We start from the raw sequence: 25912 nt of genomic DNA, 5'->3' as shown, positions 1-25912 counted from the left end.
GTACTCTCACTTCCATTCAAATTGGCCATCTCCCATCTTCGTAAAAAGCTGTTGTCCTTGTCAGCCACTGCCCCATCGCCAACCGCCATTTCCTGTCCAAATGCCTTGAACATGCTGCCTCTTAAATCCATGTTTATCTTGCCGCTATCACATCTTTACCACAACATTCTTCTTCAATGCATCTTGACTCTTATGCAGCTGAGTGGATCTGGCACTTGCCTGATTCTACTCCTGTCTATCCAGTGGTAGGCAGCTAATATCCTGCCATAGCTTCTCTTCCCGTTCCCACATCATTACCTCTGGAGTCTCCTTGGATCTACCATTGATCTCCTCCTATTCATATTTACATGCTGCCCCTCGGCAAAATTATCCAAAAGCAAATCAGGTGCCATATGTTTACTGACGACACCCAGCGCTATTTTAAAAACACTTTTCAATCTTTCCACTCCCTCTGTGCCTTCGGATTGCTTGCCTGGCAACCAGTCCTGCATGAGCTAAAATTCCTCCAAATAAACATTGGAAAGACCAAAGTAATCATTGTTGGCCCCCACAAACTCCATTCTCTGGTAACTGACCCAGTCTCCGCCCCGACCACTGACTTAGGGTGAACCAGACCGCACTGAACCCTGGCATCACATTTGGCTCCAAGCAGACCCATTCAACTCCTTTCCATCAGTAAGACCACCTACATTTATCTCCATAATATCGTTTGCCTCAACCTCTGCCTCAGCCCATCTACTGCTGAAATCCTCATCCACAAAAGACTCAATTATTCCAAAACGTCCCTGGCCACCACACTTCCAACCTCCTTAAACCCAAGTTTCTCTCCAAGTCGAACATAATGCTAACTTGGAACAATATCACAGCTCCTTCACTGTTGCTGGGTCTCTTGGAACTGCCTTCCTAACAGCTGTGTGGGTGTAACTACACCAGGTTAGAAGCTATTATTAAAGAAGCTACAGCAGGGCACTTGGATAAGTTCGAGGTCATCAGGCAGAGTCAACATGGTTTTGTGAAAGAGAAATCATGTTTAACCAACTTACTGGAGTCCTTTGAGGAAGTAACATGTGTTGTGAATAAAGGGTAACCAGTGGATGTACTGTACTTAGGTTTCCAGAAGGCATTTGATAAAGTGCCACATCAAAGGTTATTGCAGAAAATAAAAGCTCATGGTATAGGAGGTAACATATTGGCATGGATAAAAGATTGGCTGGCTAACAGGAAGCATAAATGGGTCTTTTCAGGTTGGTAAGATGTACCAAGCGGTGATATAGTTCCAAGTGGACAAGGATCAGTGCTGGGACCTCAACTGTTTACAATTTATATAAATGACTTAGATAAAGGATGGGATGGGGTGGTTGCCAAATTTGCTGATGACACAAAGATAGATAGGAAAATAATATGTGAAGCGGACATAAGGAGGCTACAAAAAGATATAGGTAGGTTAAGTGAGTGGGCAAAGATATGGCAAATGGAGTATAATGTGGGAAAATGTGAAATTGTCCATTTTGGCAGGAAGAATAAAAGAGAGGCATGTTATCTAAATGGTGAGACATTGCAGAGCTCTGAGATGCAGAGGGATCTGAGTGTCATAATGCATGAATTGCAAAAGGCTAGTATGCAGGTGCAGCAAGTAACTAGGAAAGCTAATAGAATGTTATAATTTATTGCAAGGGGAATTGCATACAAAAGTATGGAGGTTATGCTTCAGATATACACAGCACTAGTGAGAGCACATCTTGAGTACTTGTACAGTATTGGTCATCTTATTTAAGGAAGCATGTAAATGCATTGGAAGCAGTTCAGAGAAGATTTACCAGACTAATACCTGGAATGGGTAGGTTGTCTTATGAGGAAAGGTTGGACAGGTTAGGCTTGTATCCACTGGAATTTAGAAGAATAAGAGGCGACTTGATTGAAACACAAGTTCCTGAAGGGGTCCTGACAGGACAGATGTAGAGAGGGTGTTTCCTCTTGTGGGAGAATCTCGAACTAGGGGGTCACTGTTTAAAAATAAGGGGCCGCCCATTTAAAACAAAGATGAGGTGAAATTTTTTCTCAGAGGGCTGAGCGTCTTTGGAACTCTCTTCCTGAAAAGGCGGTTGTCATGAAGCTATTAATGTATATAATATTTTGGAAAATATTTTTCTTTTAAAATAGAGGTTTAATCTGCAGGTATGTCTTAATTGGATTAAAGCCAGCAAGTCTGGCTGCTTTCATGTACTAGTTTGAGATGTAAACAGAGAGATGGTGTGCATTTGCATTTTTTGACTAGAGCATTCAAGAAGTGCTACCAAGCAATATTTTTATATTACTAACAAAATTGGTGCACTGAATGGGGTTTCATTGTTAAAAGGTAAAGTTCAAAGAGACTGGTGAGACAGTGAGAATCTGAATTCAATCTGTGGTGGCAGGTATAACGTCAGTAGTTTTCAGGTGAGCAGGCAGAGGCAATGTAAGATCAAAAGGCAGCTATAAGCCTCCAACTGGCTCCACAGTGAAAAGAACCTCATTTTGAATTTGTAAGGTGAAAATGCTTTGCCTGGTGTTTGGTTAAGTCTATGGAGAGTATGTTGCCTTAATGAGTAGTTTGGGAATTTGTTAAAAGTTGCGATAGTAGTAATTTGTAGCCACATGTACATATATTTTAACTGTTGTAAATTAATAAAATGTTTCATTTAGTTTGATGTAAAACCTCAAGAACTGATGGTCTGATTCCTGAGTTTAGAGTCACAGCTCAAATATAACATTTAAAATTATAGGTTATGACAGTTGTTTAAAGCTTCCCTCTGGGATTTTTAAAATAACTCCGCTTTACCAACTGCATCAGTCATAACAGCAATAGAAGCAGAGTCTTTGAATATTTTTAAGGCAGATGTGGATAGATTCTTGGTAATCAAGGGGGTGAGGGTTATCAGGGGTAGGCAGGATGCATATCTGAGGTTACTATAAGATCAGCCATGTTCTTATTAAATGGCGGAGCAGGCACGAAGGGCCAAATGGTCTACTTCTGCTCCTTGTTTGTATGCAGCAGTTCAGGAAGGTGGTTCTTCTCCACCTTCTCAAGGGTGGGCAACAAATGCTGGCCTAGCCAGGGAAGCTCAAATCCCATGAACGAATAATGTGAAAAAATTCAAGCAGCTAAGGTCAGGTGCTACCCTATGCAAAGGGAAGGTGAAACAAGCTTTAGTTCTACTGCTTGAAACGGCTGTCGAGAAGACCTGGGACTACAATGGCTGCACAATCTGGGAGAAAAAAGGCTCTGTTCAAATAATAGAAGTGGAAAACAAAATTTCAGGATTGCTTGCACCGTAGTCTCTTACCACAGCAGCCATCTTCAGGAGTAAATGCTTAACTACTACTTATTCAGTCTTCCCACCATTATAAATTAGTTGCTCAGTCTTTACATCAAAGGTGGACAATCACACACATTACACTAAAAAAATAAATCTGCTATAAACCTGCCCTGCCTCAAGTACGGTAGATAAACAAAATCCAAAATGCTTCAAAATTATACAACATAAACAGTCAGCAGAATTCTGAGCTTGTCGCTTAGTGAAGTGAATAAAAACCCTGCAACAGAGGTAGTAGGTAATTTTTATTTCTGTGTTTCTGTATATATTCTGTGTCAGTAAGGGCAAACCTGTGTTTGTGTGTGTGTGTGTCCAGGTTTAGTCAAAGGTGAGGTTGTTGGAGTCAGTTTGTTGTAGAAAGTAAGGGATGAAAGGCTAAAGGTGTATCTTGCATTTTGTAATGAGGCCTTGGGGTGGGCGTTAACTAACAAGGTAACAGAGTTGATCTGTAACTAGCATTTGGGGATAAGTTTTGAAATTGATTTGTAATTGTTACATTTCAAAGGAGCCTCAGAGGTACTAAAAAATAGTTGCATTTTACAGGAGATTTGAGAGTCAACGGGCGTTTTCAATTTTATTGACTCAAAATAGAGGTAAATAAGAACATGAAAGGCTTTGAAATTTGGGAACCTGAGTTTTCAAAGGGGTATTTGAAGACAATGGAGAACTAAAATGAAAGGGGTGAAAAGGGTATTTATGAAAACAGGTGTAGTGAGTTGCCATAGGGGAGGCCCCACTGAAGGCCAGTTCCTGTGTATGTGGAGTGTGCTGAAAAGCTGTGAAAGTCATTTAATTGATGAAAGCAGCTCAGTTTTGGGCCAAGAGATTATTCATCATGTGAACAGTTTTTTTTTTGACCTCCCTTCGGAAAAAACAGATCAGTGTGGTGTTGTTCTGGGAAGTCGTGGATCATACTTGTTTACAATGAAAGCATTGGATAATATTTCCCGGATTTTATGGTTCAGAATCTAGAAGGGCTGCTGCCAAAAAGATAGATTTATGTGTACTGTTGATAATGCATTTTAGGGGTTATTTTTGTAAGATTTTTCTAACTGTATATATTTTACCTTGTGGTTAAGTTTTTTTTTTCTATCTTATAATAAACAGTTTAATTCATCAAATTTTAAAAGTCATGCCTGCGCTTTTGTGTCGAGTAGCTTTACCTCCTCGTTTCCACAACACAAAAAAATTACGATCAGATGAGGCAGGTTTCAATCTGAGATCTGGCTTGTTCAGCTGAGGTCATAACATTGGAAACCTGCAAACATGCTCCCTTTCCACGGCAGCTTCCCCCCATTCCCCACAAAAAATTGTGAAACATCATGCTCAAATTTTACCTGATGTAGCTGTGTGTCCGATGGTGGAAGAGGATTGGAAACCATAGGGCCAAAAATGTCAAGGTCATCATTCAAGCTTGTACCTGAAGTGGCGCTGCCATTAGCAATAGGAGCTTCAATAGGAGTATCTTGATGGGAGAAAAGCAGACAGTGTAAGTTCACCAGTATACAACAGAGAATAGGCTTTTCAGGCTCCTTATAACATCTGTTGGAAAGTAAATAGGAGGATGCACTTTTTATCCTAAGTAAATGATAAGTTCTGATTGACATTTCAAAATAGGAATACATCAATAGGTATGTAGTTGGTTTAGAAAGCAACTCCTTACCCTGATAATTCAATAGAATTACAGAACTAAACTCTCATGAGTTTTCATAAGTAGCCTGGTTATAAAAAATTGGATCGATGGTGAAGCAACCCAGCATGACACAACCAGCTACATGTTTCTATTGATTGCAACTGATCAGAGCCTTTGCTGGTGATTGATAATTGTGAGATCCACAAATGTTTTTTCCACAGAGAAACAATGCATGACACTTTTTTTAACATCCACTTAAAGTGAAGGCTAACGTCAGGCCTCTAAGGATGCATATCAGGAGCCATTACTGTGGCACAGAGAACATTTAGCTGCCAGGCTTCCCACAAAGAAACGTCAACAGTTCTTAAACTGTAATAGTATTACAAATACTTCTGATGTCTGTCAGCGTCAAAAAAAACTTTAAAGTACCCCCCAAAATACAAATTAGGAAAAATGAACAGATACAAAAATTGCGTATTGATAAACTAAAGCATTTGTAACCAACAGTACAAAACCCATAACTTCAATCTTCAATATCACTGCCATCCCAAGATAAGTTACCAAATTATTGAATTTGCATGATATTCAGATATCCAGTGAAAAGCGAAGATTAAAACTTGTATACCCACCCAATCCTGGGTGTTACATACAGGAGGGGGATTAATTTAAACAGCCCTGATTTCTCCACTCACTATCCATCCATAAACAGGAAGGTGTTTTAGATTATTCATTTCTCCCTTTATAAGCAGTGGGGTATTTTCCCTAACCCTTCAGTTTTGGAGTTATCCAATCCTCTATTAAATAACTCCACAGCAAACTCGAGATAAGGTAAACTAAGAGGAGTAGTTTATTTTTACAGACACACACAAAACACAGAAAGGGGTTTCACAGCATTCATACAATAAAAGAGGGTAAGGGAAAAAATGGGGTTCAGGGAAAACACCTCGATAAAAATGATAATTATGGTTTCACGTGAGTCCAGAGTCCAGCAAGTCAATGTCCAGGGGAGGTTGCTTTGTCTGGCAGAATTCCTGGTCTTAGTCCGAGGAACTCATTTGCAGGTGGAGTCCATTGAAAATGCAGCAAAGTATTATTGTATTTATTGCATCCTAGGTATTAGCTCATTCTGTGCGCGAAATACATGGTTCTTTCTGGAAATCAGGCTTGGCGAGAGATGGAGGTCAAATGCGGGCTGCTAGCTGGGAGTCCAGTTCTCCTTGGAGGTTAAACCGCTACTGAAGATAAAATTCAATAGCTGTATAATTAAAGGAATTCAGACAGCTCAAGTCTTGGTCATGTAACAGGGTGGTTTCAGGTCAAGTTCTTCAGTTACCCATTAAAACTCATTGTATTTTGAGCAGATAACTGAAGAACCATTTATACGGCGTTGGAGATGACGAGTCCCAAACAGCTGTCTTTGTCCAGAGCTGGCTGGTGCAGACTGGGAATCGTGTGTGTTGGCTTGGCTGGAATGTTTATACAAAACAATTCACATTCCAAGGGGTGATGAGGTAGCCTTTGTCTATTGGAACAACTTAGAATCTTCCAGAACTATGAGCATGTGATCAGCTGAAGCCATTTTATCAGCCCAGCAACTGTCCATTTTGACAAACAGAAAAAAAAGAATTATTTCAAAGCTATAACCTAATCTTAGGATTGCAGCTATACAGTACATAATGCACAAAATAAGCAGCTGAATTTCACTGGCCACCCGCAGGTGGAAAAATAGGTGGATGGACCCATAGTTTAGGGTGCCGTGCCTTCACCACCAGCTCATCCACCCCACCACAATTTTACGAGTGGCAGAGGAAGACTCAGGTGGGCCGCCTGCCTGTGGCCCACTTGAGGCCCATAAGTGGGCATTTCACACCCAATTAAGGGCCTCATCCCACCACCACTCAGATTTAACAGGCAATAGGAGAGGCTTGCACCTAATCTGTCAGTGAAAGAGAGGGGGAGGGGGGGTGGAGGGGTGCAGGTACATCCATCCCAGGCCAGAGGCTCCACCACCCCCAACCCCCACCTCATAGCTTTACCACCCTGTATCGACACCATCCCTCACCCTCCACCCTCTCTGGGTCCTGACAAATCCCAGACCTATCTGGGTTTTGGGGCATCCATGGTCCCCCCTCCTCCCAGGCCTCCTGCAATACCAGCAGTGGCCACCAATCCTGGCATGGCACAGAGCTGCCACTCTGATTGGCCAGCAGCTTTATAAGGCAGGTCTTCTCCTGGAGATGGACTGAAGTCCCACCTCACTCATACTAAGTAAAAGGCCATCGCCCAAAAAAATTAAAGCAGGGCAACCAGCTAAGCAGAGCCTGCCCTCAGTGTACAACCCAACCCAAGATTACAGCTTTGTTCCCCACTAGGCATGTAAAAACAAAGCTAAGAACATGGATGAAGAAAATTCTAAGTCACAGGCTAAGTGCATATGATAAAGAACATTTTAGATTTAGTGAACTAAAAAATGATTTAAAGCATACTTCTTAATCATGCTTTATGTACTTTCACTATACATCAATGATGCATCCTTGAGGAAAAGGACCAATGGAAAGAACTGGACAATATTACATATGGCAGCTTTTAGCCGCGTAAGACGATGGTTTGTGCTGTGATGGTCAACTCTGTGTTAAGCACCGCCTGCTGTGGCATAGGAGCCCCACTATGCAATGGCCGTCTCTGCCACGTTTTCTGCAGATGAAGTCAGTGGACTGAGGAGGTGCACAATTCACTGGCATTTGTTTTTTTTGGCCCCCTTCTCAGCCATCTGAATTTTCTGTTTCTGCTAGCCTCTTCCAATGCCCTTCAGCGAGTGTCTCTCAGTTGTCAGTGTCAATGTCCACCATCTTCATTTCTCCACTTGTAATGGAGATATGGATGCCCAGGAGGTCGTGACCCAGTGACCAGTTCACTGTATAAAAGATCTTTTGGTATACAGCCGTCATCCATCGATGAACATAGCTAAGCCAGAGCAGACATTGTTAACTCAGCAACGAGTGTATGCTGATGGAATTAGCTTGCTCCAGGACCTCCGAGTTGATGACCTCATCCTGCTAAGAGATGCCAAGGATACGTCTGAGACAGTGGTAACTGCTCCGCCTAGCATATGTTGTCCAGGTCTCACCACTGTCGAGGAGTGTGCTGAGGGCACCGGCTTGGTAGGCTCAGAGTTTTGTGTTCTCAGTCAGGTTGCTGTTGTTCCATGTTCTCTTATTCAGCTTGGGCATAATAGCTTTTGCGATGCGTGCATTGATTTCAACATCAAGTGACAGATTGTTGGCGATAGTGGAGCCTCGATATGTGAAGCTATCAGTAACCTCCACATTGTCAATGCTGATTGATGGCAATATGACAACATTCTGGACCATGACATTTGTCTTCCTGACACTGGTGGTCAAACCAAACTCTTTACAGGTGTGAGTGTCTGTTCATTTGCTGCTGAAGGTGTTCCTCGCTATAAAATGCTAACGCGGTATAATCAGCATACAACAACTCTTATGAAGGCTTCTGACACCTTTGTCTTGGATCTCAGGCGAGCAAAGCTGAAAAGCTTTCCGTTCTGGTATATGAGTAGACACCCTGAGTAAATGATGTGATGGCAAATGACAGTAGCAAAGGGAAGGATATGCCAAAGATTGTCATTGCCTGAACACAACCCTGTTTGACCCCACTGTGGATCTCAAAGGGTTTCATTATTGCCCCATCATAGCTGACCTTACCCATCATGCTGTCATGGAAAGAAGTGATCAAATTGAACAGCTTCAGTGGGCACCCAATTTTCTTCAGCAGCTTCCACAGGCCACCCCCGTTCACATGGTCGAATGCCTTGGTGAGATTGAAGGCAATATATGGTGGTCTCCTTTGTTCATGACATTTCTCTTGCAGCTGCTGGACTGAGAAGATCACGCCAATTGTAGATCTTCAGGTTCTAAAGCCACACCGGGAACTGGGTAGCTGCATTCAGCCAGGATCTGCAGTCCCACAAGGCCAGCAAATACTTTTCCCACAATGCTCAGCAAGGAGATGCCTCAAGAGTTGTTATAATCACTGCTGGTGCCTTGGTTCTTGTACAGTGTCACAATCTTTGCATTATGCATAGCCTGAGGCACTGCCCCCTCCCCTCAGCAGAGACAGAGAAGTTTGTGCAGATGCTCTAGGAGTGCCGGTTTTCCATGCTTGATGAGTTCAGGCAGTAGAGCAACAGCACCAGGAGCTTTGCCCATGGCAATAGAATCAAGCATTCCCTGTAGCGAAGAACATCTGGATATTCTGTATTCTGAATTGTAAGCAACAGTCATTTGCCCACTGCCTAGCAATTTGCTGGATTTCGAACAGCTCTTAGTGCATTCTGAGTCTTCTCACTCAGGTCTCTCTTGTAATTAATGACAGTGGACCCCTTGGCTTCAATGACAGGTTCCATCACAGTCATGTTAGCCTCGAACCAGTCAGCATTTTCCTGCTCTTCCTTCCCATTTGTTGAAGAGTGCGGTGTTGTAGGTGGTGTCTCAAAGTATGTTTCATTTCACTTCTGCACTGTGTGTGCCTGTTCCATTGAGTCAAGGAACTGTTGGTTTTCATCTTGGGTTGGCAGTATGGCTGACATTGAAGAAAGCATTTCTGCTTTAAATTAAAAAACATCAAGGGTTGCATCCTAACCCTAGTGTACACCAAGGAGTGATCTGTGTCACAGTCAGCGCTTTGGTAGGTGTATTGAGAATACTGTTCAGAGTTACGTCTGGTGATGATCAGATCCAACTGGTGCCAATGCCCTGATCTTGGATGTTCCCAGGATGCCTTGTGGCATGGCTTGTTCTGAAAGGTGTTAGTTACACAAAGCTCGTGATATCAACAAAGCTCAAGTAGTCTCTGTCCGAGACCATGACGTCCAAGACAGGTGGACCATGTCTCATGGTCTGCGCCCGCTCATGTTGAAATTCCCCAGTAAATAAATATGTTCTGACAAGAAAGTAGCAAGTTCCTTACAGCGAGGCCTACACCCTGCTCCTGTGAGTCCTCTGAACTTCTTCCCCTGCCAGATGAACATGTCATGTTTTCCTTTCAGTGATCCACTCTCAGTGAGCCTGGCCTCTTGTGGGGAAGTTATATCCATGTTCAGCCTATCAAGTTACATGTTAATCACAGCTGCCTTTTGTGCATAAACGACCACTTGCAAGTCATCTGACAATCCTGTGCATATGGTCCTATGTTCCAGCTTGCCAATTGAAGAGATGGCATCTTCTATATAATTATCTCCCAACAGAAACACCTCATATTTCAGGTGATTGTCACCTGAAAGGTCCAGGTGCTGATTTTGCTTTCTTTACTGGGTTTTTTTTTGGAGTGGGAATGGGGCAAGAAAGATCAAAATCAAAGAGAAGAATTCAGTGCTCCAATGCCATCTTGAAGCTGCTGTAGAAATAAGTGTCTAGGAGGGAATCTCAGTAACATATTCAAATTGGGGGTGGGGGGGGGGGGGGGGCACATGTTATACATTGTACCCAGATATAATTCTGAAAAAAGGTGCTATGCAAACCCCTCCATTGGAACTGTAAAATGGACAAGCTAGCAGTCCTTCAGAGGGCCTGTTGGTGACAACTCCTAAACTGACATCTGAGTTTTAAGAATTTTCTAAGGGCCAGAGGCATGAATAATTAATTCTCCGGTGGCTCCACAAACATCTTCCTGCCCATTATCAAACCTTCCATCTCACTCCCATTCCCCAGCCATTCCCATTAAATCAAAACTTTGAGCGCTGGCAGCTCACTGATTTTATTTTGAAGAGGTCCAACCATGAAAACGACTGGGACTTCAACAGGCAGGCAGTGAGCTCACTGTGTCCACCTAATTAAAGTGGTAATGCAAAAATCTGCACTCCTCCAATGGGCGAAATGAGAAAGACATTAGAAGAGGAATTATAGTAATTAGAAGGGTCAGGCTAAGTTTTAAGTTTTGATTTTGGTCGGAGCAGTTGCTAAGGCACTATAATTCAATGTGGAGTGGCAGGTTAGAGAGAGAAAACTTAGTCGGCTGTTATGATATGGCAGCCGGTAACTGCCGGACTGACCAAATCCTAAAAAGAAACTTGGTCAAGCTATCACAATGATTTTTCAACTTGCATTTATTACGAGAAGTCAGAAGTAAAAATTCCACTACCACTTTGAGATTTTAAATATTAAATTAAAACATTTATTAACAAAAGAAAACTTAAACGCACATGATTACAGTTACAGAGTTAAATTTAGTCTTACAACATTTCCTAAAAGATTTCTACTTAGGTAGACTCGTAGATAAACACCCTTTTCCAGGGAGCAGGTCCTACAGATTCTTAATCTGTGAAAAATTCAATAATATTACCACAAGGCACCCATTGTTGTTATAGGGGAGGTATTTCACAGGGGCTCCGCTCTCCCTTTCACTCAACGATGGAAATCCAAGGCTTGTAACAAAACCTTGCTTTCTGGAACAAATAAACACTTATCTGGGGTGGCTAGAGGCTGCTTACTTCACTAGTCTGTCTTCGCACAGCATACTCTTCAAGATCACATGGCTACACACCTCATACAGCTTTCAAACTTTCCTTAAATATGTTTTTTCTCTTTCATCTTTAAACCCACTGTTCTTAGCTTATTTTGGAAGTTACCTTTCCCAGAGTATAAAAATCGCTCATGTTATCTGTACGGCCACTACTTTTGGGAAAAATAAACTTAATAACTTTGCTTTATTCATTCATGATCTTTGCCAGTAGTAAAACTTCCTTTAATTTCTCTGTGAAATTCAAAAGCTAAAAATTCAACTCCTCACTTACCTCCTAATGCAAATTCATATTCAATTTTGTATTTGCCTGTATCCCATCTTAACTTGCTCATCTCCGCTTCAAAATGTCTGCTTTTACACCTAACCCCTTTGATGATTTAAACCTTGCAGTCTGTCTGACTTCAGTTTAATTAAATTTACCACGCACACAAACATACACACAACCCCCAAAAGCCTGCTTCACAATATCCTACAGTTATTGGATAAAATATTTTCTTTACAACAGCCTTCTCGCTTCTGATTATTAATGTGGAAGGGAGGCATCCTTATGGTCAGAGTGGGCAGGATTGGCTTTGCCCCTAATATTTCCCCAGTGATCAGGCCTGCCAGCATTCGATGTCTAAACACACAAACAAAGAATAATAAAGTTGATAAAGTAACCATAGAATTTACAAGACTGAAGAGAAATGAAAAAACTTCCATGACTAAGAAGTCATCAAGTTACTCAAGGAGAATGAAATCTTACCTATTTCAGAACAGGCCTAGTCTAAAATTAACACACTCCTATGAAGATAAAGAAGCTGATTGCCCCATAAGAGCAATACTGACAACTAGAAATTATCCAAACTTTCCTAACCTTTTTACATAACTGCAGTATGACATAGGATAACACTTGCCCCTCCTTTTTTGGTGGCATACAGGCTGGTCTGTTGGACAAAATTGTTAACTGACTCAAAAGCTAATCCTTCAGCAGCATCAATATTGCTGTCAAAATCAATTTAGGTAACTTTAATTTAGTAACATCATAGATGTAAAATTAATGGGAGAATGAAAAGATTTTGTGGAGGAGCTACTTGACTCTGAACAATCCTATGACTGAAACAATTATAACTCTTTCTCTGACAAGAAAATTCCCTCTAACCTTTCCAACCTTAAATAAATAAGTAGGTAGGAACTACCATACTGTCAAATATGGGAAATCTCTTCTGGAATGCCAGCCCACAGACTTTCAACTGCTAGGAAATAATAAGGGAGAACAAAAGCTCAGGGTAAAATGAAATTTACACAAAGTGCACTGATATGGATTGAATCCATACAAACAGAGCACTCAATCCTAAACTCTTAAACTGTGCCAGAATCATAGACCGTCCCTTTAAGGAATTGAAATTGTCGTGAAAAGCCAAATTACATGCAGGCATATTGAATTTTTTAAGGGAGACTTGTGTGTTTTTAAAGAAATAGAAGCAAGGACACTGAGCAAAAGATAGCTCACAATGTAAAGTGAGCACTTTCTGATAAATTCTGAGAACATGGAATGTCGCACCTAAAAAGGTGTCATGGCTATCTTCAAACAGAGACACTTAAAAGGGAGATAGGAAAGATGCAAAAGACTGAACTTTAATCTTCTGTGGTTGCAGAAATAGAAGACTGAGTACCACATCTCAACACGCATTTAAAATCCATCTGCTGTTGATTCATAGCTCAGAATATGTAAAATGGTTGGAGATCGAAGAAAGCGGACTCTGGTAGGAAGACATAGTTTTTTTCCCTGACAGGAATACACAGGGAAAAATGGGTTATAAAGCTAGCTTGCAGATCAGTGCTCGTGCACTGTGTGAGAGACAACAAGATTATCATCAACTAGCCACTTCTATAATTGCAAAGTTTCCCTCTCTCTCTGTTGCTGGAAGCAAGTCAGCAAAGCCACAATCAAAGAGGAAATAGAACAACTTCTTCAGCCAACCTGCAGAATCAAGTGTCTCCAAACCAACTGCTTAACTGCCAAAGTCAGCTCTACCGGAATCACCCAACATAATGGCCACAACATTTTGCCATCTATGCCTCAGTGACAAGCCAAAAGCTGATTCGTATATCTTCTTAAAAACTTCTATAAGATGCACTGCGGAATTCACCAAGGCTCCTTCGACAGCACCTTCCAAACCCATGACCACTGCCATCTAGAAGGGCAAGGGAAGCTGATAGATGAGAATACCACCACCTGGAAGTTCCCTTCCAAGTCACTAACCATCCTGACTTGGAAATATATCGCCGTTCCTTCACTGAAGCTGGGTCAAAATTCTGGAACTCCTTTCCGAACAGCACTATGGGTGTACCTACACCACACAGACTGCAGCAGTTCAAGGCAGCAGCTCACCATCACTTTCTCAAGGGCAACTAGGGATGGGCAATAAATGCTGGCCCAGCCAGCAAAGCCCACATCCCACGAATGAATAAAAAAAAGAAATTCAAGAAAGTGGTCCTGTGATGTTCACAGTAGCCATCCAATACCAAATACCACTTACAAACCACTCAGAGCTCTGAAAAGCAATCTATGTCAACTGTGGTTCAGTTGGTAGGTCTCTTGCATCTGAGTCAGAAGGTTGTGGCCCCATTTTAGTATCTGAATGCAACATCTCCAGTGCAATGCTGAGGATGTGTTGCACTGTCAGAGGTGCTGTCTTTAGGATGAAACATCAAACTGATGCCCCAGCTGACTCTCAGATGGCAACGAACACCATTTTGAAGAGCAGGGAAGTTCTCCCCAGTGTCCTGACCTGTAATTATCTCTCAAACAATATAGAAGCAGATTATCTGGTCATTGTCACATAGCTGTTGTGGGAACTTGCTGTGTGCAAACTGTCTGCCATGCTTCCTACATTACAACTGTGGTTACCTTTCACGGTTATAAAGCGCTTGGGACCTCCTGTGGTTATGAAAGGTGCTATATAAAATGCACATCTTTTATCAATAACGGACTCAACAAATGGTGCCTTAGGGGAATTGAGTCCTCTGCAAAATGTGCCTCCATACTAAATACCAAAATCAAATTAGAAAAATTACTACTGAAAAATGTTTATCTTTGCAGCAAAAACTACAATGTCAACTCAATGCCCACACAGATTCATAGGAAAAATGTAACACTGGGGTGCCATTCATACAAGACCATAATCTAGGATAATTTTAGTTTTGCAGGATCGACATGAAAGGCTGTGTAGGCTAAATTTGAAATAAGTATTTTGCCACATATTACTGGAATAAGCTCCAAGTTATCCAGCAAATTAATTTTAAAAAAGCTGATTGGATTTCTGATGGTTGGGGATTAAAGGCTGTGTAGGCTCATAAGTCGAATATGACTGAAGCGCTGATATGCTTCATCTGCTTTGTAAATGTATAACTCTAACAAACTGCAGAATTGCATACAGTATCAAATATTGATTCATAGGATACAGCTATTGACAGCAGTGAAGTGTATGAACATGACCTAGAATTCATCAAGGAACAAATCATTGATAACGAACCCTCATTTTCAAGATCATGTTACTATTTCTTTGGAAAGGAGGAAAATATATTTTCTGTGTAAAGTCTCTTCCTGATACTAAACGTTTTTAATTTTCAACTTACCATTATTGATCCTAATCTTTTTGTTTTCAACAGTCTCAATGTTTTTTTTCTCAAATGTTTATAGTTTCTCAGACGTTCACACAATCCAGTTTATGAACAGAAGTACAGTGCTCTTGATTAGCAACAATACCGTGCGTGCTCTTATAAATTAGAAATTAAACTGTGCTCATGAGCTTCTGCTTCACATTTATCAAGTATTGCCTGAGAACAAAAGTATTAAGGGAGCAAATTTTATTTAATCACTTATTAATTTTTTTATTTATTAATTACCTCGACTACAGCTCCTCACACCCCGCTTCCTGTAAGGACTCCATCCCATTCTCTCAGTTCCTTCGCCTCCGTCGCATCTGTTCCGATGATGCTACCTTCAAAAACAGTTCCTCCTTCTTCCTTAACCAAGGTTTTCCACCCACAGTCGTTGACAGGGCCCTCAACCATGTCCGGCCCATCTCCCGCGCATCCGCCCTCACGCCTTCTCCTCCCTCCCAGAAACATGATAGGGTCCCCCTTGTCCTCACTTATCACCCCACCAGCCTCCGCATTCAAAGGATCATCCTCCGCCATTTCCGCCAACTCCAGCATGATGCCACCACAAACACATCTTCCCTTCACCCCCTGCCTATCGGCATTCCGTAGGGATCGCTCCCTCCGGGACACCCTGGTCCACTCCTGCATCACCCCCTGCTCCTCAACCCCCTCCTGTGGCACCACCCCATGCCCACGCAAAAGATGCAACACCTGCCCCTTCACTTCCTCTCTCCTCACCGTCCAAGGGCCCAAACACTCCTTTCAAGTGAAGCAGTATTTCACTTGCATTTCCCCCAACTTAGTCTACTGCATTTGTTGCTCCCAATGTGGTCACCTCTACCTTGGAGAGACCAAACGTAAACTGGGCGACCGCTTTGCAGAACACCTGCGGTCTGTCCGCAAGAATGACCCAAACCTCCCTGTCACTTGCCATTTTAAAACTTCACCCTGCTCTCTTGCCCACATGTCTGTCCTTGGCTTGCTGCACTGTTCCAGTGAAGCCCAACGCAAACTGGAGGAACAACACCTCATCTTCCGACTAGGCACTTTACAACCTTCCGGACTGAATATTGAATTCAACAACTTTAGGTCTTGAGCTCCCTCCTCCATCCCCACCCCCTTTCTGTTTCCCCCTTCCTTTTTTTTTTCAATAAATTATATAGATTTTTCTTTTCCCACATATTTCCATTATTTTTAAATATTTTAAAATGTTTTATGCTCCCTCCACCCCCACTAGAGCTATACCTTGAGTGCCCTACCATCCATTCTTAATTAGCACATTCGTTTAGATAATATCACCAACTTTAACACCTATGTGTTCTTTTGTTCTATTGTTGTTGACATCTTTTGATGATCTGCTTCTATCACTGCTTGTTTGTCCCTACAACCACACCCCCCCTCCACTTCTCTCTCTCTCTCTCTCTCCGCCCCCCCCCACACACCTTAAACCAGCTTATATTTCAACTCTTTCTTGGACTCGAACTCAAGTTCTGTCGAAGGGTCATGAGGACTCGAAACGTCAACTCTTTTCTTCTCCGCCGATGCTGCCAGACCTGCTGAGTTTTTCCAGGTAATTCTGTTTTTGTTATTAATTTTTTTGGTTTGTTTCAAATTTGAATCAGATTAAATTAAGGCTACAACACTGTTGACCACTGCTGCAGAATTATCCAGTGGGGAATATTGCCTAGGTATGTCCTACTCCCAACCAGTGATGGAAAGAGTCGTCAACAACATTCCTATCAAATGACACTTACTCACCAATTACCTGTTCACTGATGGCTTAGTTTGGGTTCCTCCAAAGTAATTTGACTCCAGACTGCCTTGGTCCAAGCTTGTATAGATTAGCTGAATTCCAAAGGTCAGCTGAGAGTGATTATACACGGCATCAAAGCACCAAAGTCAATGGAGATCGGGGGAAAATTCTCTAGTGGCTGCAGTAATACTTGGTATAAAGCAAGATGGTTGCCATTGTTGGAGATAAATTATCTCAGCCCTGGGATATCACATCAGAAGTTCTAATTGTCCTAGGACAAGTTGCACCTTCAGATGCATCAATGACCTTTCTTCCATTCTAAGATCAGGGGTGGTGCTGTATCTGATGATTGCACAGGGGCCAGCCCCATTTGCAGTTCCTCACATAACTCATGCCATTCGAGCATGCAGAAAGAGCTGGAGAACATTAGGCTTGGGCTCAAAGTGGCAAGTAACATTCACACCTACATAGGTGTCTGGCAACGACCATCTCTAACAGGAGAGAGCCTAACCACCTCTCCTTGAAATTCAATATAATTGCCATCAACAGGACCTTCATTATAAACATCCTGGGATTTACTGTTTACCAGAACCTCAACTGGATCGGGCTATTTGAGCAGGTCAGAGATTTGAGTATCTTAGTTCATCTTTCCAAAGCCTTTCCATCATGCACAGGGGACGAGTCAGGAGTATGATTGGATATGTTCCACTTGGCTGGTGGAGTGAAGAAACTCAACACCTTCCAGGACAAAGCTGCCCAATGATCAGCATCCCACCTTAAGCTTAAACATCCAATCCCTTCATCACTATGGTTGCACTACAGTAAGTTGTTAAGATGTCTTCAGAAACATATCCCAAACTGCAAACTCCGCCACTTTAAAGGTCAAGAGCAGCAAGTGCATGGGAACGCCATTACCCTCAGTTCCCCTCGATCATACATCATTCCAACTTGGGCATATATCACTGTTCCTTCATTATTACTGAATCAAAATCCTGGACTATTCCACAGAACAGCATTGTGAGAGTACCTTCACTACATATACTTCAGCAGTTCAAGGCTGCCTACTGCCATCATCTCAAGAGAAACGAGAGGACAACAAATGTCAGCTATAACCAGTGAAGCCCCGCCCCAAAAAATGATAAATGAGCAATTGGAATGTAATTCTTTAGTTAGCAAAGGACAAAAGTCAACTGTTACTACTAACTATATGACCACAAACTTCTACCAAGGAACCTATCTGCAAATTGCCCAACATACCAAATGACATACCAGCAACTTTGGTAAATTCCCTAGATTATAAATTTCTGTGGGATGTGAATTCTGAAACATTTCCTTAACAGGATGGAGCTCCAAAGAGGGAGGAAAAAAGCTCGGTGAACTCAAATTCTTTTTAAAGACACAAAAAATTTGCACGAGTAAAATTGCGGTATCTTACTATTTTTTTTAAGATTTAACTTTGCTAACTTTTTTACTCCTTCATATGAACTATTACCAAACAATCCCATATCTAACAATAGCACAGCTTTTCACTTTTGCATAAATCAATTTATACTACTCAAGAAAACTAGTATTTGCTTTCGGTTCCAAAGCTCAGACAACAAATTATATTTTATACTTTTGGGTTCAACTGAAACTCAACCCCTTTGGTTTTGTATCATTCCACGCAAATCCTGAATGTTTTCTTAGTACAGCCTCAAGAAGCTGATTATTCATACTTAATCTAACACTTACTTTATTAACAGGACCTAATGTATTCTGATAAAAACTGGGATCGAATGTCTAATTAGTAGTACAGCACTGCATCCTTTATCTTAGTCGGCAATAACCGAACCTAGATTTTTTTTTTGTTTAAAATGAACAGCTTTTACAAGCGCATTTTCAATTGAAAATTACTTCCTTAATTAAAGATGTCTTGTACCTTACACTGACTTAGCATCTTTGCAAAATTTTTAAAACAAAATTCATCTGCACACATCAGTTTCTAACAAGGTTAAATTTTGATTTATTTTACTGGAATGTTATGACTTCCACAATCAGAGCAACACCTTAACAACAACTTCCTATCATTATTTCATCACCGTCAGTTTGTGCAAGCTGACTGTTGTAATTAACTACACTACAACTCCATGAGGTAAAGAGGAGAGATAGAGACCACCAGAATGGAGTGATGGAAATTCCATTTGAAGGCAATTAAAACTTCTGCTATGCTGCACAGATAAGAAACATTTTGAAATTGCCCTCACAAGTTTACAGATACTTCGATCATTGAGCAGACTATAGTAAAACCGATGGTGTGTGGCCAAGTAAACTGATTTTCTCTATCAGTGATTAAAATATATTGGGCATACATTTTGCAAGCAGTAGAGTTATTTCTAATAGGTATAACTCTTCAATAGTCAGCACTAAACATAAAACCTTAAACACCAGCCACAAACACATCTTTTTCTATCACATTAACATGTGCCACACAAAACAGCTAAATATTTTAACAGGGTCAAACTGAGTTAATTTTTTTGTGAATTCAAAACATGCCATAGTTCTAATTTTCAAACTATGAATTGCTGGTAATCAAAAGGAGGTTACTCAATTTGACCAAGAGTATCATTGCCCAGATGTATAAAATGGCCACAAGGCATCAAAATTGCTGTCTGAAATGTAAGCGACAAAAAGAAACTGTCAACATGGAGAAAACTTTGGGGCTTTTGCTGTTGTTTCATCTGCTTTTCTTTTTAATCCCATAGCTTCAAACTACAAACAGAAAATGTTTATGCACATCAAGAAGTTGGAATTCAGTACATTTAATTTTTGTAGTCAGAAAGAAAAATACTTTAGAACGTGTGTTCTAGAGAGCACGGTCTGTAACAAATGATTATTATTGTTCATATGGGACATATGCTGGTCCAATCGATTTGCAACAGTTCTTACAGGATCAAGAACTATGCCCAGCCAGTCAGAGGGATACAAAGAAATCTACACAAGGTTTAGCATTGTAAACATAACAAAGGTTGCACAATTTAGAGAAATTGTAGAATTCTATCCTTTGGGAAGGGTAAGAATACATGCAGAAAATCCATGTCTATATTTTGGGAATAGTTTTAATTACTGATTCTTTTGTTGACTTGTATTTCACAAGCAAATTGGTTTCTTACAATAAAGTAAAAGAAAGATTCATTAAGACGCAGTAACAATGCAATGCAGGAAACATTGCAAAGCTCATCTCATAATTTAGTATTCAAGATTGCTAAAAAAAATCTGCAATAGATGCAATGTACAACCACAATGCAAGCTTATTCAATTGTTATGCATTATTTCATTCCTTCTTCTCAACCCATGTCCTTTTTAAATGGAAACTACTGGCTCAATTACACATACAGTCATGCCTATTTAGAATTAAAGCATTATTTTACCGAGGCATGTGGAGAAGTGATCATTTGAAATATCAGTTTCTGGTCGAACTTGTCACTTTCGTTGGGGCTGAAGACAGTGCATGAGCCTTTTGTTTATTCATTTAAGCTATATAACAAACTTGATCATTTCAGAAGGGTACTCTGACGTTTCTTGCAAAAAATTGTGTTTGTAAGCAGTATTCTTGGTTCAAGGACATGAGTTGCATAATTTGGAAACGCTGAGCCAAAGGGTACATTTCTGAAGCACTACGTGACGTTTACTTCCACTTCTGAATTTGCACTGAGTCAAGGGGTGAATAATTTAGATCACTTCTCCTTAATGGCCTATATGGAATGTAAATCAAATAAAGCACTACTGGCAGATTGTCTAGTTCCCAGTGGACAGGCACTCTTCACACAGAACCAACGCCTACTTTTATCATGGTGAATGCTTGAGATCAAGTTCCACTTGCGCTGTTGAGGAGATATAGGAGTGCCTATGATACACAAATAACAAATGCCATTTTGAATTAAACACTCCATTTCCACTGGCATTACATTCACGGTTCAGTAATAGGCTTGTGATTGGACCGGGTTACCTGCAGGAATGTTCTAGATTTACATATTTCCATCTGGTTAAGTTTAGATTTTTCACTCTAATTAGTAAAGAGGAGATGAAGGAGAAACCTGGGAGCTCCTGGGACCTTTGACTAGTCACAAACATTTCTTATTCTAACAGCACTTGTAATTTTCAAACGCCCTTTAACATCCAACTTCAAGCGCTGGGAGAAGCTCGCCCAGGATCACCGCAACTAGTGCAACCAAATAAGGGTGATGCCTCCTTTGAAAGCAAGTGTATGTCAGAAGCAGAAAGAAAACGTAAGGAGAGGAAATCCTGAGCCAGCAACTTGCCCAAAACACCATATTTACCATATCCTGCCCTTGTTGCAGCAGAACCTTCCAGACACCAATTGGCCTTAGCAGCCACCTACATACCCACCGCAACCCTATCAAACACCCAGAAGATGAACAAGAGTCATCTTTGCCTTGAAAGACAAGAGTTTTCAAATAAAATGCAGTAATATTATCTTGAAGCCATGTTTCATTACCATTGTCTCATTAGAACTGATAAACTAGCAAAGTGGCTGATCTGTGGTCTATCAGTGAAAGGCAATGTCCCTGCTCTACCTGTTTAAGTCAAGTGGAAGGTGCTGACCTCCACTCCTGACGTCAGAACATCCAGGGTGAGGGTGGGAACAACGCATTTTATTGTGTGGGGCTGATGCCTTGGCTTTGAGTGAAACGTGATACTGACAAGGAGGGAGGAAGAGATGGGAAATGAGTCACTGGCAAACCAACCAGCTGACATATCTGGCTCCAAAGGCTTTGTTGAACATTAACACATATTCAGGGATGCCCAGGCAAGATCCCCAAATGTGCCCCACTTCGACTGGTTAGAACAAAGCAAATCACTACTCAGGTCTCACTTCCTCAGATGTCCCAGGGCAAATTAGGGGAAAAAAGAAACAAAAAACTGCGGATGCTGGAAATCCAAAACAAAGACAGAATTACCTGGAAAAACTCAGCAGGTCTGGCAGCATCGGCAGAGAAGAAAAGAGTTGACGTTTCGAGTCCTCATGACCCTTCGACAGAACTGATAATCAAAAGATGTCACAGACAATGGAACAAAGAAGTGTTGAAGGTGGTGATATTATCTAAACGAATGTACTAATTACAGCCTTCCGGACTGAATATTGAATTCAACAACTTTAGTTCTTGAACTCCCTCCTCCATCCCCACCCCCTTTCCATTTCTTCCCCCTTCCTTTTGTTTTTTCCAATAATTTATATAGATTTTTCTTTTCCCACCTATTTCCATTATTTTTAAATCTTGTATGCCGAGCTAGTCTTTCCACCCCACCCCCACTAGAGCTGTACCTTGAGTGCCCTGCCATCCATTCTTAATTAGCACAGTCGTTTAGACATTACCACCTTCAACACTTCTTTGTTCCACTGTCTGTGACATCTTTTGATTATCTGCTCCTATCACTGCTTGCTTGTCCCTACAACCACACCACCCGCCTGCCCACCTTAAACCAGCATATATTTCACCCCTCTTCTAACATTCAATCAGTTCTGTCGAAGGGTCATGAGGACTCGAAACGTCAACTCTTTTCTTCTCCGCCGATGCTGCCAGACCTGCTGAGTTTTTCCAGGTAATTCTGTTTTTGTCTAACATTAGGGCAGTCTGCCCCAAACCTCTGAACAAATCAAATAATTTTGAGCAGAGGCGTGACATTTCTAACTTCTAGGATCCATTATGCCTGGGCCTGCCTCTAAGCCCAGGTATTTTTACATCCAGTGCATTTAAAACTGTGGTACGCAAATTATATATTGTAGATATTAATACTATATCCGATCAAAGAGTGGCCCAAGCCATGGACTCAATTCAAAGTTCAGAAAGGATTAACATGCATGATAAGCATCACTATAGCTGGTTAGAAATTTCACCAGTTGCTGATAGAGGAATATAAATCTTTATTGTTCTGAAATAAGGACAGCCCAAACTGAAGACTCTCACTACAAAGAATTGCAACTGCCAAAAAACAATTTCTACTCTTTGAAGGAAATGTCAAATGACCTATTATGCAGGAGGAATGTTGATCACTAAAACTATAGCCCAGCAAAACTCTCAAAAATCATTGTTGTTTAATTGTCAAATTACCTTAAGTTGTGCAATTTTGTTTGTTAAATTGTTTAGTTTTTCATTACCAGTCTCCAATGTTCATTTTCAGAACTTTGTGGCACTCAAGAATGATTCCGGATAAAGTGGGGCCTTACCATAAATCCCGACCCTACAACAGCTTTCCCCCAACCTTTCTAAACCGCCAAATTCATGAAAAATGTTGGCTTTTAAGCAGTAAGTCAAATTTAAAAATTGGAAAAGAGAACCTACATTTATACCGTGCCTTTCATATCCTCAGCATGGCCTAAAGTGCGGTACATCCAATTACCTTGGACATGCAATCATTATTGCTACACAGGAAATCATGGCAGCCTCCCTCTGCTTTCAAATCCACCTCTGTCTAATTCGTCTCCCTCCGAACATCTGTTTTGGCTGGGTACACATGTTTTTGTTGTGCCTCTGTGAAATTCCTAGGGACATTTTTCTACTTTATAACTACATAAATATAAGTTGCTATTTGATCAAGCAGTATTTTACCCCAGGTGAAATGCAGGTGCTTTTCAGCAGCTCAGTACTCTCAAATAGGGGAATACATTTTACTCTATGTTATGTGCTTACAAAAAGTTAAAGAAAATCTCTCTTAACCTATTCTTATTATTTTTAAGCACAACAGAGCAAAAGGGTTTTTAACATGGCACATAGGATATATTCTGGGGAGGGTTCCACTGTTAGCCATTTCTGCCCTCTCTTTCTCCTCAAAAGTACAAATCACCTGCAAAACAATCTGGGAGAGGGTGATGCAGTGCCCTAGCATTCTGATGTCTCAGAATGGCACTCACATGCACGAATTGACTAAGCAGCATCACTGTTAGAAGTTTTAATTTTGCTCATGAAAATAGCATCCGTCACTCATGCTGTTTAGCGCCAGTGAGCTGCATAGCACTCCCACCTATTTGGTTGGAAGGGCAGCAATGTGTTTGCAATCCTAATATGTTGGATTATATAAATGCAGTTAAACTTTTCCCTCAGTTTACACTTGAAGAACTGGAAATACTGGAGCGTGCCTCACAAACAGTTTAAATTCTCCCTTAATTCTACCTTTGATGTGGAAAGTTATTGAAGTCACTGTGGAGTTTGACTTATATTGTTAACATATACTCAGGAAAAGACAGCAGGCCAGATTTTCAATACCAAGGTGAATAGCTCGAGATGGGAAATTCAGACTTGGCAGACCTGCCTAGTTTTAAAGGGTCCAATTACACCCAATTTTTACTCCAGGGAAGCAGGGGCAGAATAGAGTTCAGCCCACTGGCCCCAGAAGTAGATTTTAGATGTCGAAGCGAAAAAAATCAGCCAAGCATTCATATTGACCTCAGATGTAATAGCAGTCATTGGGAAATGTTGAAACTTTGGAACAGGCAGTCAAGTTTCTTTCTAACCTATGCCAGATGGCCTTTCAATCAAAAAAGTCCACCAGATGGTGTTTTTTAAAAACTGTCACTGATGGCTTAAGCCTATTGTTTATCAAGTTTAAAGAGCAGGTGATTTGAAAATCTTGAGATCATGACACTTAAACACTCGAAGGCCTGTTTATGTCTACTTCATCAATTTGTGACTCCCACACTGCGGGATAAGTCCCTTGGAACAGCCAAAATGGAGTCTGTTTGAACTAATTCCAATTAGCCCTGCTGAGGTCGGGTTTCCTGGCTATGCAAATTACGCCCTGCTCCCTTATGGTAAATATGGGATCTGTCGGAAATGGGGGCAGGGCTTGTGCAGGGTCCCACCTGCCATCTTAAGTGGAATTTTAATTTTGGAAAGTGAGATTAGGCTGGGGGGCTCATTTTTCGGCTGGCGCGGACATGATGCACCAAAAGGCCTCTTTCTGTGCCACAAACTTTCTTTAATATTCTGTGATTTAAAGGTTTCCAGAGTCGGCCCAACTCTGCGAAAATCCGGCCCAGCACCTTTCAGTCACAACACTGAAAATCGTATGGAATTTTATAAACATATGGTCACCCAAATTTGGAGTAGGCCATTTAGCCCCGCGAGCCTGCTCCGCCATTCAATAAAGGTCGTGGCTGATCTATTATGGCTTCAACTCGACTTTGATTCCTACCCTCTATACTCTTTGACTCTCTTGTCAATCAAGAATCTATTTAACTCAACATTAAAAATATTCAATGGCCCTGCCTCCATTGCTCTCTGGAGAAGAAAGCACCACAGACTCACAACCCTCTGAGAAAAGCCTCTCCTCAACTTCATCTTAAATGGGAGACCCCTTATTTTTAAATTCTGTCTCCTATTTCTAGTCTCTCCCACAAGGGAAAACATCCTCTCAGCATCCACCCTATCAAGTCCCCTCAGGATCTTATATGTTTCAATAAAATCACCTCTCATTCTTCTGAACTTCAATGGGCACAGGCCCAACCTGTCCACATATGATAATCCCATCATCCCAGAATTAGTCGAGTGGGCAGTTTAAATGCAATTTTGTCCTTTGCTAAATAAGGAAACCAAAACTGTACACAGCACTCTAGATCTGTTCTCACCAATACCCTATACAACTACTGAAAAACATGCCTACTTTTATATTCCAGCCCTCTTGCAATAAACAACAACATTCCATTTGCCTTCCTAATCACTTCTTGTACCTCGTCAGGAAGATATAATGTTATTGGAATTTATTGCAAAATAGTGGTATCTGTGTCTATATGCATTTGTGTGTGAGAGACTTAACTGGATTAAAGGCAGCTGGTCTGAAGGCTTTGATGTTTTAGAAGATGAGCTCGGTTTGAAATGTTAAGTAGGTAAATATAGGAGAAGTTTAGAATGTAAGGTGTAAAATTACATTTGCATTTTTAAATAAACTAGACTAGATTGTTTTCAAAGGAGAGGTGAAATGTATCACCTAGCT

General features: G+C 41.1%; 1 protein-coding gene across 2 annotated transcripts in view; it reads right to left on the bottom strand.

Annotated features, from left to right (window-relative positions):
- The window catches only part of smap1 (small ArfGAP 1), a 338415-nt gene that overhangs the window by 66891 nt on the left and 245612 nt on the right, over positions 1-25912 (bottom strand). For both annotated transcript variants that reach the window (XM_041188201.1, XM_041188202.1), the window contains one exon: positions 4691-4818. In XM_041188201.1, the coding sequence (XP_041044135.1) occupies positions 4691-4818 (128 nt within the window). The remainder of the gene's footprint in view (positions 1-4690; positions 4819-25912) is intronic.

This window comes from Carcharodon carcharias, chromosome 5 (genome assembly GCF_017639515.1).
Source record: "Carcharodon carcharias isolate sCarCar2 chromosome 5, sCarCar2.pri, whole genome shotgun sequence".
In the NCBI taxonomy this organism is placed as follows: Eukaryota; Metazoa; Chordata; class Chondrichthyes; order Lamniformes; family Lamnidae; genus Carcharodon; species Carcharodon carcharias.
This window is presented reverse-complemented; position numbering and strand designations above follow the sequence as displayed.